Source organism: Nomascus leucogenys, chromosome 8 (genome assembly GCF_006542625.1).
Source record: "Nomascus leucogenys isolate Asia chromosome 8, Asia_NLE_v1, whole genome shotgun sequence".
Lineage (NCBI taxonomy): Eukaryota > Metazoa > Chordata > Mammalia > Primates > Hylobatidae > Nomascus > Nomascus leucogenys.
In genome coordinates, this window is record NC_044388.1 from 18,065,934 (window position 1) to 18,080,339 (window position 14,406).

At 36.7% G+C, this 14,406-nt stretch overlaps 1 protein-coding gene across 1 annotated transcript in view; it reads left to right on the top strand.

Annotated features, from left to right (window-relative positions):
• ACAD11 (acyl-CoA dehydrogenase family member 11) overlaps nt 1–14,406 on the top strand; it is a 101,321-nt gene that overhangs the window by 23,792 nt on the left and 63,123 nt on the right. The window contains exons 7-11 of the mRNA XM_003265228.4: nt 609–730; nt 2,727–2,833; nt 4,346–4,472; nt 11,858–11,935; nt 12,630–12,768. Coding sequence (XP_003265276.1) covers nt 609–730; nt 2,727–2,833; nt 4,346–4,472; nt 11,858–11,935; nt 12,630–12,768 — 573 coding nt within the window. The remainder of the gene's footprint in view (nt 1–608; nt 731–2,726; nt 2,834–4,345; nt 4,473–11,857; nt 11,936–12,629; nt 12,769–14,406) is intronic.

The window sequence follows — 14,406 nt, forward strand, 5'->3', positions numbered from 1 at the left end:
TCTTTTTTTATTTATTTTTATTATACTTTAAGTTTTAGGGTACATGTGCACAACGTGCAGGTTTGTTACATATGTATACATGGGCCATGTTGGTGTTTTTTAGATGCAAGGTCTTGCTCTGTCACCCGGGCTGGAGTATAGTGCCACAATCATAGCTCACTGAAACCTTGAACTCCTGGGCTCAAGTGATTCTCCTGCTTCAGCCTTCTAAGTAGCTAGGACTACAGGCACACACTACCATGTCCAGCTAATTTTTTAATTTTTTGTAGAGATGGTGTCTCACTATGTTACCCAGGCTAGTTTTAAGCTCCTGCTCTCAAGTGATCCTCGGCCCCCACAAAGTGCTGGGATTACAGGCATGAGCCATCGTGACTGGCCTGTTTCATTTTCTTCGTTAAATTTTCTGAACTTAGCATGCCACTTTTAGTAATTTATGACCAAATATAATCCTTTGTATATAATAATCTTTTGGAAATCAAGATTTAGAACATGTTTTGTTGTATGGGCTAATGGTTATTACATTCTGTTTTACATATGTGTCTCATAACATTTTGAAATATTCACCATGACATTTTAATTAAAGTTTATATTACATGCTGTTTTTATAGGGATACCATCAATGGAAGATCTGATTTCAATATATTGCCGCTGCAGGGGAATTAATTCTATTCTTCCTAACTGGAATTTCTTTCTTGCCCTTTCATATTTTAAGATGGCTGGAATAGCACAGGTAATTAATTGTTTTAAACGTGTGTTTTGCCATTATTTACCAGTGTACTGTTGACAATGTTTTCCAGTCCTCCGGGTTTTATATTCTTTATCCTTAGATCATTTGGCTTATCATAATGACAGGTATCAGACATGGGTAAAATATAAATCCAGAATTTACAGAATAGGAATTTGGCAAGGAAAAAATTTGAGTAGCAAAATGTAGTATCAGTTTTTTATATAATAAACTTACAAGATGGAGGGAGGAAGAAAGAATGACATAATGATAAAAACGATTAGTAAGGATTAGTCATTTCCTGAATGTCCAGTGTGAGAAAAAGCTAAAATCTTTTGATGATCTCTGCCTCAGACTATGAAACCATTTATTAGTTAGGGTTGATGATGAGGGAAGAATTATCTTTGTACTTCCCAGAGGCTAGCACAGTATCTAGTATATAGTAACCTCTTAAAATGTTTTTCAGTAAGTAGATGAGTAAGATTTTTTATTTTCATCATCATATTTGTGTGATTAATTTTGAAAGATAATAGAGCATAAATTTAGGTTTTTTTCCTAATTACATTGTAATCTAAACAAATGGCTTCTTCTTTATACCAATCCAGTTTTCAGGCACTTTGAATCTTGGAGGTTTAAGAAATTGAGATGCCTCATCAATAGCAAGGGGCTAGGGTTTAGAAGAAAAACAGGTAAATAAGTTTAGAAGCGAAAAAGAATGGGAAAAGAAGGATTAAGGAAAATTATGGTAATTTATTTTCTGTCCTCAGAGTTCATGCTATCCATGAACAACTGAAATAGTTGTGTTACATCTCATCTTGTACCCTGAGTTAATCATGTTGAGAGAATGGGTTTCTCAAAATGGGTATGTCTCTGTGTTTGACAGTTTCCACAAATAAGATACCAAATAGGCTTTAAATTTGAAATGGCTTTTCATTTCCAATAAAAGTTTGACATGGATTATGATTGACATTAAAATGTACAACATAGGCCAGGCATGGTGGCTCACTCCTGTAATCCCAGCACTTTGGGAGGCCGAGGCGGGTGGATCACCTGAGGTCAGGAGTTCGAAACCAGCCTGGCCAACATGGTGAAACCCCGTATCTACTAAAAATAAAAAATTAGCCAGGTGTGGTGGCATGTGGGCCTGTAGTCCCAGCTACTCAGGAGGCTGAGGCAGGAGAATTGCTTGAACCTGGGAGGTGGAGGTTGCATTGAGCTGAGATCATGCCACTGCACTCCAGCCTGGGCGACAGAGTGAGGCTCCATCTCAAAAAAATAATGTACAACATAAACTATATATATTGTACATGTAGTAGCTTTGGAGATGATCATAAACATTCCAATCTAATTGGAAATATAAAATTGAATATGATGGAAGCACTATTACAGTGTTTTATTTATTACAGTGTTTTATTGTTATATAAGGAATTATATAAGGAAGACACAGTGATGTTTGTTTTTAGGGGAGAGGAAAGAGTTTATTATGTTGAAAGTACAGAAATGGAGAATTATCAAAGAAACACTGATTAGCATTCAACTAACACTGTTTAAAAGAGACAGTTTTACCTACATTAGGGGCCCAAAAATGAGACAAAATGTTCTTAGAGATCATCTCATTGTCTTCCCTTTGGTTTTATAGTTTTTTAAATCTTATTTTTGTTTCTTTAGATTTTCCCCCATTATGAAGGAGGGTAGTGATCTTTAGAGGTGAAATAACTTGCAGACTTGGTATCTTTGGTAACTGCTGAGATCATTTGCAAGTTTTATTTGATTATAAATTAGAATTATGTTAGGATGAGAGTGCGTTAACTGGATGATATGAGTATGACTCTTTAGAAGGGTATAATTACCCCTGCATGTATATTAATATCATCGATAGTCTGTTTTACATCCTCATACCCTGTGAGTATAATGTCACATATAACTGAGAAACTGGAAAGATTGATTGGATAGTTGAAGGATGGTTTTCAATGAATTTTAATTGTTATATGTTTATTTATAGGGAGTATATAGCAGATATCTTATGGGAAATAATTCATCTGAGGATAGCTTTTTATTTGCCAATATTGTGCAACCTCTGGCAGAAACTGGACTACAACTCTCCAAACGGTAAGGAAAACAGATTCCTTGGCTAACTCAAATTAGAGCCTTTATTGGGTATGTGAAGGTTATAAACTTTAGGGGAGTAGGGATTATTTTTATTGCATACACCAGGATTGCTGCTGCCAATCACGATAGATTTTTGGTAAATCTATTCTATGCCTAAAAACAAATTGACCTAAAATATAAAGAAAATCTCCATATTTAGGTTTAAAAGTATTTTTGTGCCACTTGATTGTGTAAACATTTAAGGATATAGATAAAACTCTCAAGCGTTTCTAATATTTAAGTCACTTACATATACCTAATTTTTAAAATGCATTATATAAGATGATTTATTAATTTAGAAATATTGTTCTTTTCCACTGTTACATTTCATCAAGTTATATTCAGACATTTCATAAGCATCTTTGAAACCCATGTCTTCATCGGCAGAGCACTTTTTCAGGCATTGAACACACTTTGCCAGTTACATTCCCATTGCTTACCAAATGCATGTGTGATGCTGTCCCAGAAATTCTGCTTAAGCCTCAAGTACCCATGGCATAATGTTAGGACAATTGCTTTTTTCCAGTTTATCTTATAGATGGGTATTTGTTCTCTCTACACCATAACAGTTGATTCTGTTGTGCTTCATAATGACCTTTATAGGTCTTCTTTATTTTATTTTAATTTATTTTAAGTTCCGGGATAAATGTGCAGAGCCTGCAGGTTTGTTACATAGGTATGTATGTGCCATGGTGGTTTGTTCAACTCCCACTTATGAGTGAGAGCATGCAGTGTTTGGTTTTCTGTTCTACAGATCTAATATTCAGCAGCTATATTTGTGAGGCATATATTAATACTAAGAATAATGATTATTTGTGTTCAACTTCTTTGCTTTTTCTTCTGGAGATTCTGACGGGTGACTTCAATAAAGATTCAAAACTAATGAAGCGGGATTTTTTGCTCCTTAGTTCAGCTAAAATCCAGGTTCTCGTCTCACAGGAAAAATTAGGCGCACAGACACATTAAAGGGTGAGGAGGGCCGATTTATTAAGCGAAAAGAAAGCTCGCAGCAAAGAAAGAGGGGGTTCTGCCAACAGGCTCCCACCTCACAGATTGAATACCAGGCTACCACACGCGAGCTAAAGAGGCCGTGCTCCTCCCCTTGCATAAGGCGCGAATTCCCGGTGGCTCCACCCCATTTCCCCAGTGTGCAGGCAGGCCCCCAGTCCATTGTGGGCACGTCCAGACAAGACCCTGTGCCTTCTGCATCTATCACTAACATTGCTTGAGGTGATGCCAGGCCTATATGTCTTCCCCAAATAGTGCTTTAAGCATTAAAGTTAAATGTTTAAAATAGAAGTGATTCTGCATTCAGTCCATAATATGAAAGACTTTTTTAAAATATAAAATATAGCTACTCCTTCTGGGGGATATTTTTTGGGTAGCTGAGGAAACTTCACATTATATTAGAAATATGTAATAATGATCTTTGGACATCTTTGTAACCTTTTTCCCTTTTTTCTTTTGGCGAAGAACTTTCAGTACTGTACTACCAGAGATTGATACTACTGGGCAGTTGTTTGTACAGACTCGGAAAGGTCAGGAAGTTCTTATTAAGGTGAAGCATTTCATGAAACAACACATTCTTCCAGCTGAAAAGGTGAGGATTATATAAGCAGAATATATTTCTGCTAAAGGACTATCGATGAATACTTCTGTTATTTCTGCTTATAGGAGAAGCATGGTGTCATTTTCTTTAGTCAATCCTTACCTAGATTCTTCTTCTCACCTTAGCACTAAGCCACGATAGAACCCAGGGAATGCACAGATAAGTCTGTGGCATTAAAATTAAGCCAAAGAGAATTAGTAGTTTTAACACTGGGAGCCTAACTATATTAGAGTAAAACACTACTTTGGGGGCCTTGTCCTAAGGCAGTAAGTTTCAGCTATTTTTTTTTTTTTTTTTTTGTAAACATGGACCCCTTTGAGAATTTAATGAGAAGTGTAGACTATACAAGATGGACACACCTAGAGAATTTTACGTATCATTTCAAGCTGTTCACAGATACTACCACCCCTCTTCCTATAAGCTACTATTTTAAGGCATTAAGTTTCAATAAGTTCACTGAGAGTAGAGAGGCAATATGGAACATTCATTCATTCAGTTACCAAATAATTATTGGGTACTTGATGATGCATTACGCACCTGAGAGCTACTGAATGTAAATAGATAATAAGACGTACAGGGCTTATGCTCATGTGAAGCTTAGACTTTAGCAGGAAAGGAAGACACTAAATAAGAGATGATAAATGTTGTGAAGAAAAGATAAAAGCTTTTACAAAAATATGTAAGGGAGTTGGGGCAGGGTGTTTGTATGTGGGTAGAACACTGGCATAGAAAGGCTGATGGCTTTATTCTAGTCTATCCCTGTCACAAGTTAGGTGGCCTTGTGTTAGATGGTCTTGCGTGGCCTCAGTTTTTTCCTCTACGATGTGAGTAGGTGTGACTAAATATATAATACATTCTCATTTTAATCATCTGTGATTCTGAGAGGTCTACAGCTAGCCTGGTAAAATCAAATAGGGAACTGAAAGAGACCAAAATCCTTTTAACAGAAATGTTCAGAGCTGATATGTGTTTGTAGGACAGTTTGTGCTGTTGCTTGAATTATATAAATAATTATTACATTTTTAGTAAGTATCTGGCTTGAGATTAACTTTGCTCACAGAATAGGGTATAATTTTTTTTAAAAATACTACTTAAAGTGAGGAAATTCTTTCTAAGATAGTCACCTTTCACATGTGTTTAGTGACTAAAGTATGTTGAATATTTTCTGATCTAGTTATTGTTTGTTCAATTCTGATTTTTAAAACTATGAACTTTTGAGTATTAAAAAGGGAATGCAGCACTTTTAGGTTAAGATAGCAGTGTGAATTCAACATTGTCCTCCCCTCCCTCAAATAAAATCCAATTTAATAAATAATAAGTTTTTTTATAAAATGGAATAAATTGGTATAAGCTTGAAAACAGAAGAGGGACATATCAGAGGAATTAAGATTTTGAAAAGAGAATGGAAATTAGATTTGGAAAGCAGAATGGATTAGCCCCTAGAATAATGTAACAACAGAAGCCATATCTCAAAAGAATTTTGAAAGAAGGCTGTAGCACAAGTGGTAACCATTTTCCCACAGTGGAGTCCCCTGTGATTGGCTTATGTAGAAAGCAAAAATGAGAAGAGGAAAAGAAATCAAGATGTTTGATTTAAGAATTACCTGCACATGGACGACTGCTTCGGTTGGTCTCTTACAACCTGTTATAGGAATGGTGTTTGCCCCCAGACAGAAGGCTGCAACAGCACTCCAAAAAATGCAAATGAGCCAGTGTGTTGGCTCAAGCCTGTAATCCCAGCACCGTGGGAGGCCGAGATTGGTGGATGGCTTGAGCCCAGGAGTTTGAGACCAGCCTGGGCAACATGGCGTAAACCCAATCTCAACTAAAAATACAAAAATTAGCCCAGCGTGCTGCACACCTATAGTCCCAGCTACTCAGGAGGCTGAGGTGGGAGGATTGCTTGAACCTGGGAGGCAGAGGTTGCAGGGAGCCAAGATTGCACCACTGCACTCCAGCCTGGGCAACAGTGAGACCCTGTCTCAACAATGACAAAAAATCAAATGATCTGTTTCAAAGAAGCCAGGGCTTCAACATGAGATTTAGTGCCCTAGAGGAGGGTCCTCCATGTTTTGGCTTTTTTTTTTTTAGTGGAGTCTTGCTCTGTTGCCCAGGCTGGAGTGCAGTGGCACCATCTCGGCCCACTGCAACCTCCGCCTCCTGGGTTCAAGCGATTCTTCTGCCTCAGCCTCCCAAGTAGCTGGGACTACAGGTGCCTGCCACCAAGCCTGGCTAATTTTTGTATTTTTAGTAGGGATGGAGTTTCACCATATTGGCCAGGCTGGTCTCGAACTCCTGACCTCGTGATCCGTGCACCTCAGCCTCCCAAAGTGCTGGGATTACAGGCATGAGCCACCGTGCCCACCCTTTTTTTTTTTTTTTTTCCAAGAGACAGGGTCTTGCTGTGTCTCCAAGCTGGAGTGTGTGATGTGATCCTAGCTCACTGCAGCCTCAGACTCCAGGGCTCAAGCGAACCACCCAACTCAGCCTCCTGAGTAGCTGGGATTACAGGAATATGCCACCATACTGGGCTAATTTTTACATTTTTTTATAGAGACCTGGTCTCACTCTGTTGCCCAGAACTACTGGCTTCAAGCAATCCTGCCGCCTCAGCCTCCCAGAGCGCTGGGATTACAGGTGTGAGCCACTGCACCTGACCAACTTTTCTTTTTTGGGGGGTGGGGGAGGGTGGTGGGGATTGGGCAGAAATCTGCCCTCCCTGATGACTGCCTGATTCCTACCTACTTTCTCTAAAATGAAGCCCATCTGATAGCATGCTAGTACTTGCAATCAGCCCATCATTCAGAGGAGAGGCCAGAATTGGCAGAGGAAACCAGGCAGGCTTGTTCTTTCATTGGTAAATGTGAATAAGCATATAAGAGAAACTGCAGCACAGAAGAGGTGTCACAGGTTGGGTTATGATACTCTACTGAACTTTGTATCATGCAGCTATTGAAATATGCACAAAAAATTTGCAATAAAAGAAGTGCTTTAAGATAAATAAAAAAGCAGCCTATAGCTTTAAAGGGAAGATTGCCAATGTTTTATGTGACCAGAAAAGCCACAATCCTTTGTCTCTGAAGATCCTTTAAATCTGAGACATAGCCATATCTGATAACGTGAGCTTTTTCTTCTTTTAAAAAAATCGTACTGTACCAACATCTATAAAAACGTTTTATCCTGTAGAATGATAGTGAACAATACAAATCTCTGTGTAACATATTAGAGGATGTTATTTGGAGATTATATTTGGAGAAAAGTAAATAGCTTTTTCAAAATGAAAGAGGGAAAAATCTATATAAGATTCTATCCAACATTATTGTAACTAAGCTTACAGAAACCAAAACAGTCATTTCTAGAAAATAGGTTATATCATATACTACAATACTTTAACAGCACTTGTCTTTAACTACTGAGACGCTTCATGACTTTTTCTTTATATTTTTAGATATTTTCAAATTTTCTATAGTGAGAAAACATAAGCTTCATTTAAACTATTCTAATGACCTTTTGAAACTCCTTGAATATTATAAAGTGAGAGTATAACCCATATCTGTGAAAATATTAAAAGCCAATTCTTCCAATTGGAAAATATTAAAAGCCAGTTTAAGCCAATTTAAAATGGGTAAGAAATCCTAAAAATAGCATGTAAAACAGGAACTAGCAACATAACACAGTGAGAACACACTTTTAACATAATGGTAACATTAATCATACTTTCCTGCTGAGTCTAATATACTAAGGATGAACTGTTGCTTTTTTCTGGTAGACTTCAGTTTAAAATGAAAAACATTTTGCAAAATTATTTGTAGGCTCAGATTTAAGATGCTTAACCAACCAGCATACTCAAAATTAGTATCTCTATCAGTGAATGAGGACGCAGTATGCTACAGGTGATATTTTGGGGAGATTGACCAGGCACCAAGCATAGTTTCTGCTTTTGGCTATTAACTAATAAATTAGTTTTCTTACTTTAAGAACTAAAGAAGGGTTCTTTGTAGTGAGGAATTTTATTTAATTTTGAGTCCTACCATGCCACAAATAAACTTTGCAGATATCTAAATGGATAAAATTTAGAACTCAAAGTATTAAATAATACTAATTTTAAAATAATTATATAAACACTGGCATAATTTAATTTCTTCAAACTGTGGTCAGAGATGAGAAAAGGTGGTCAGAGATTAGAAAATGAGAAATGTATTGCATAATATATTTCTTATCAAACACAGTAGCATTGAATATTTCCAAGGCAATATGAGGGATGGAAATAATAAACAACCCCAAACAGGAAATCTTCCAATTTAACAGACTTCCTGATAGAAATGAGAAGGGCTATTCATCCTGGTGCCTTTGAAAGAGCAGACCTTTGCCTTCTTGAGGTTTTCACTAAATACAGCAATACTCTAGACTAGCCATGCTTCAATGAAAGGAACATTTTAGTACATTGTTATATGAGTGTAAACTGATAGAATGATTTGGAAAATAATTTGATAATATGGATTAAGAGTTTTGACAATGTTTGTAAGTAATACCACTAGCCTAAGTGTAGAAACATACAGAGATACTATAATAGCAAAATATTGGAAAATGCTGTTATACTCCAATATTTTTGTTCTATATTCTTTTAGTTGTACAAATTAGAGATTGTTATTGTTTTATTTGGCTTTTTTTTTTTTTTTTTTTTTTGAGACAGAGTCTCATTCTGTCACCCAGGTTGCAGTGGGGTGGGGCAATCTCGGCTCACTGCAACCTCTGCTTCCTGGGTTCAAGTGATTCTCCCGCCTCAGCCTCCTGAGTAGCTGGGACTATAGCCATGTGCCACCACACTCAGCTAATTTTTGTGTATTTTGGTAAAGATGGGGTTTCATTATGTTGGCCAGGCTAGTGTCAAATTTCTGACCTCAAGTAATCTGCCCACCTTGGCCTCCCAAAATGCTGGGATTATAGTTTTAAATTTTAAGTTTACCTACCTATTTATCATTTTATTTATTTACTATTCCTTCTTGCAACTCAGATGTTTCTTCTAGGTCAAGTTCCTTTAGTGTGAATGTGCTAGCAAACCTTTCCCTTTCCTTCGTTTATCTTTTTTTGTTGTTGTTGTTTTCCTTTTTTCTTGCTGGGGAGAGGTGGCAATGACTTTACTTATTGTTAATACCTTTATTTTGCCCTAGTTCGTGAAAGATAGTTTTATTGCGTATAGAATTTTACAATGACAGTTATTTTCTCTCAGCAATTGAAGCTATTATCCCAGTGATTTCTGGCTTCATTTGTTGCTTTGAGATGTCAGCTCTCAATCTTAACTGTTGTTTAATTATCAGTAATCTTTCTTTTTTCCCCTCTTCTTTCTCTTTTTCAGATTATGAGACTGATGCACTGCCCTACTGTGCTAAGGAGGCAACTTCCTCTTTCTCTTTTTAAGAGCTTTTCTTTCTCTTTAATGTTCTGTAGTTTTACTATGCTGTGGCTTCATTGGCTTTCCAAATTTGAGGATTGCTGTCTTATCAGTTCTGAAAACTTTTAAGATTAATTTTTCCAAATATTGCCTCTCTCTTCATTCTTTATGTCTGGGACTCCAATTAGACTTATGTTAGAACTTCTCTTTGAATTCATTATATTCCTTTACCACTCATATTTGCCTTATTTTGAGTTTCTGTGCATCATTCTGAGTAATTTCTTCAGGTCTTTCTTCCAATTTATGATTTGTTTTTTCAGCTGTTATCTAATCTATTTTTCAACATCCACAGAGTAACTGTTTTCAAATTTTGGAGTGTGTGAGAATTGCTTAAGCTAGTAAAGGACACAGAAGTGCAGGTTCATTGAAGTAGGACAAAGCTTAGGCCCCCATATTTTTACCAAGTTCCCCAGGAGATTCTGAGAGCCACCAAAATTTGGGAATCACTGCCATAGAGTTTTTAAGTTTCATCTCTATGGTTTTCCTTTCCTTGGGTTTTATTCAATTCTTTTTCAAATGTGCCTGGTCACTTTTGATAGTCCTTTGTTATACTTTTAATTTCTTCCTTTATTCTTGAAATCTATTAAACACAAATAGTTTATGTCCTGTGACTGATCATTACTCTATTTATAGTCTTTGGGAAGTGCAATTCTGTCTTGGTGAATGATTGTTTTTCCTAACTCTTACTAATGGTGGCTTGTTTCCTTGAGTGATAAATAGTTTTTTATTTTGAACTCATGTTCTGGAATTTTATCTGTGAAAGTTATTTAAGGCTTTGTTTAAAGCTCTTTCCTACAGATAGGATTTGTTTTCACATCTGCCAGGTGTTAGCAGGCACTGTCACCAGAAACACTGTAAACTTAAATTTTGGCTTAAAGTTTTAGTGCTCCATAAGTCTGTGAATTCAGTCCCAAACTTCGGTGAAAACAGGCTTCAGTTAGAAATGTTTATTTTGTCTATTCCAACCAGAACTAAGACCTATATAAAGGCCTGTATTCCCACGGTCTACCTCTGAGGGGTGGGTTTTCTGTTTGTTTGTCTTTGCTTTTCATATTTTCTTCCACTTAGGTTTTACTCATCAAGCAGCCTAGCTTTGGTAGAGGGAAGAGCTGATCTTTGATCTTCCCTCTTGCCATGTTTGGGGCATTTGACTACGTCTGACTCCTGCCTGTGTGGCCCATTAAAACCTAGGGCGTAACTGGGCTAACATAGATCAGCCTATATGCCCTGGACAAACTTGGCTGCAATGTGTGCTCACACTAGAAGAGTCAGGCTTTTTTCTTTCTGGCCTCCAAGGAATTTTCTTATTTTCCTTCCAGCACAGCTATGTAGTAATAAATGTATTTTAAAACTATTTTTAATATTTTACCCAAAATTTTTAGTTGAGCGGTTTCTATGACCATCTAGTTTGTCGTATTGCTAGAAATGAAACACTCAAATCTTTTTTTTTATTATTATTATACTTTAGGTTTTAGGGTACATGTGCACAATGTGCAGGTTTGTTACATATGTATCCATGTGCCATGTTGGTTTGCTGCACCCATTAACTCGTCATTTAGCATTAGGTATATCTCCTAATGCTGTCCCTCCCCCCTCCCCCCACCCCACAACAGTCCCCGGAGTGTGATGTTCCCCTTCCTGTGTCCATGTGTTCTCATTGTTCAATTCCCACCTATGAGTGAGAACATGCGGGAAACACTCAAATCTTGGTATAAGATTTTAGTAGCCTACTATCTAATATTGTGGCAGCATGATTTTGTGATCAGCAAACCTTTAGAATGTTTTATGCTTCTGTGTCCGGTTTAGTAATAGCTGAAAAAGCATCTTCACCTAAAAATGTTTATTTTAGATATTAGCAGTTTATGACATTGTTTACTTTGTATTAACTTTAGCTAGTGAAATTTTTTTCTTTTATTACTTTAAGGAGGTAACTGAGTTCTATGTTCAAAATGAAAATTCAGTGGACAAGTGGGGAAAACCTTTAGTGATTGATAAACTCAAGGTAAGAAAATCTTTAATGCTAGAAAATTCATATGCAAGTGTTTTTTGAGAACCTAGACCTTAGTTTTGTTGTTGCTATTGTTATATATGTAGAGGAAAATTATATCAATAATAACCTTTAAAAAAAGAAAGTTAATAAATAGAATCTACAACCTACAAATTAGGCTAGATAGTGTTCTATATATGATAGTAATGAAGACAACCTCTTACAACTGTTCAAAGGAAAAAATATGATTAAAACTATTCATTATTAGCCATCACTGAATTGAGACTGATTTCAAGGCAGGGCATTTGTCCCACATAGAATTAATCCAAATTTCATGTTTTTCAAATCTTAACTTCAATTCGTGTAAGAAATTAAAATGCACAAAGTAGTATATTTGGCATATCATACTCAAATGTGGGAGATTTTGTAATAGTTCTGATTACAGAAGAAGTTCTCAAGTAGCAAACTTAATTTTTCAGCCAAATCCAAGGAAGCATGGAGGAAAAGACATTTTATTAATGGTTAAACTGTTGATTTATAATGAATTAATAAGAACTTGGTTTTGCTCACTGGAGAATACAGTAAAATAAATAACTCCATAAGTGTTTTTAAATTTCAAAGATCATAAATGCCAATATTTAAAAGAGAAATAAACTACTGTGAGTCCTGGTAAATTATGGTCACTCTGGCATGTTCATCACCTTAACAGGAAATGGCCAAAGCTGAGGGTCTCTGGAACTTGTTTTTGCCGGCTGTCAGCGGTCTCAGCCATGTGGACTATGCCTTGATTGCCGAAGAAACAGGAAAATGCTTTTTTGCTCCAGATGTCTTTAACTGCCAAGCACCAGGTTACTACATTAATTGAAAACATACTTTTTTCTAATATTTTGATCAGTGTTTAAAATTTCTATGTATGATAAGAATGTATTTTTATACAAAGTTATTGACTTATGAATTTGGCTATAATTTTACTTTTCAGTTACTTTGATTTAAATATAAAAAATGGATTTGAAATTTTCATTGGACTATTCTTTTGTTAAATATCATTACAATTAAGAGTATTGGTGAAAAAAATTAGCCACCAAAGGGATTGGTCATGTAAGGATCATGGATCGTGGATCCATGAGAATTGGATATTTCTATTACTAGTTGGAATGGATAGAGAGTTTTAAATCTTTTGGTTAGCCTCACTATTCATTCACCAAATGAATAAACCATTCATTTACCAATTATTTACTGATTACCTACTATGTCCCAAGCAGTGTTCTATGTTCTCGCAATGATATATCAGTGAATAAAATACACAAAGATGCCTTCTTTCAAGGATCTAGTTGACATACAAGGAGACAAAAATAAATAATAATTATAATAAGTAAACTTCAAACTTATGTAATAAGTTTGAAGATGAAAAGTGCTTTGGAAAAAAAAACAGCAGAATAGAGGAGCTCTGAAATTTGAAGTACAGGGAATATGGGTTACATTTTTAAATAGAATGGTCATTTTAAATAGAATAGGCCTCATTGAGAAAATGACATTTGGTAATGACTTATATAAGGTGATTGCTTGAGTTAGCCATGCTGTTATATGAGGAAAGAGTTCTTTTTTTTTTTTTTTTTTTGAGACGGAGTCTCGCTCTGTCACCCAGGCTGGAATGCAGTGGCACGATCTCGGCTCACTGCAAGCTCCGCCTCCCGGGGTCACGTCATTCTCCTGCCTCAGCCTCTCCAAGTAGCTGGGACTACAGGCGCCCGCCACCACGCCCGGCTAATTTTTTGTATTTTTAGTAGAGACGGGGTTTGACCATGGTCTCGATCTCCTGACCTCGTGATCCGCCCGCCTCGGCCTCCCAAAGTGCTGGGATTACAAGCGTGAGCCACTGCGCCCGGCCAAGGAAAGAGTTCTTATAGTAGATGGAACAGAAAAGGCAAGAATGTGATTGATGTATTCCAGTAATAACCAGAGGCCAGTGTGGCCAGGAAAATAATAGTAGGAGAAGAGATCAGAGAGGCAAGGGCCTCACATTTTGAGCTTTATAGGGCAAATAAGAGGGGCTTATACCTTCATTGAAAGGATGAGCCAATGGGAATTTTGAGCAGATTAGTGATAAGTTGTAACTTCAGTTTTGAAAGGATCACCTTGACTGCTATGTTGAGAATTGACCAAAGGAGGGTAAGAAGGAAGCAGAGAGTCTGCGGCAGCAATCCCGGTGAGAGATAATGGTGGTTTAGACTGGGGTGGTAGTAGTGTAGTGGGTGATAAGTAGCAAGATTCTAAATATATTTTAAAGGTAGAGCCATGAGGATATCCTGATTGGATATGGGGTATTAATGGAAGAGTCAAGGATGCCTCCAAGGATTTTGAGGTGAAAATCAAATTGAAAAGATGAAGGTAGGAGGCCAATTTTTTAAAAAGTAAAATGAAAGGAGTAAACCTGGAACATAGTCTATAGGAGGTATCTTCAAACCTGGATTTGCAGAAGAACCACC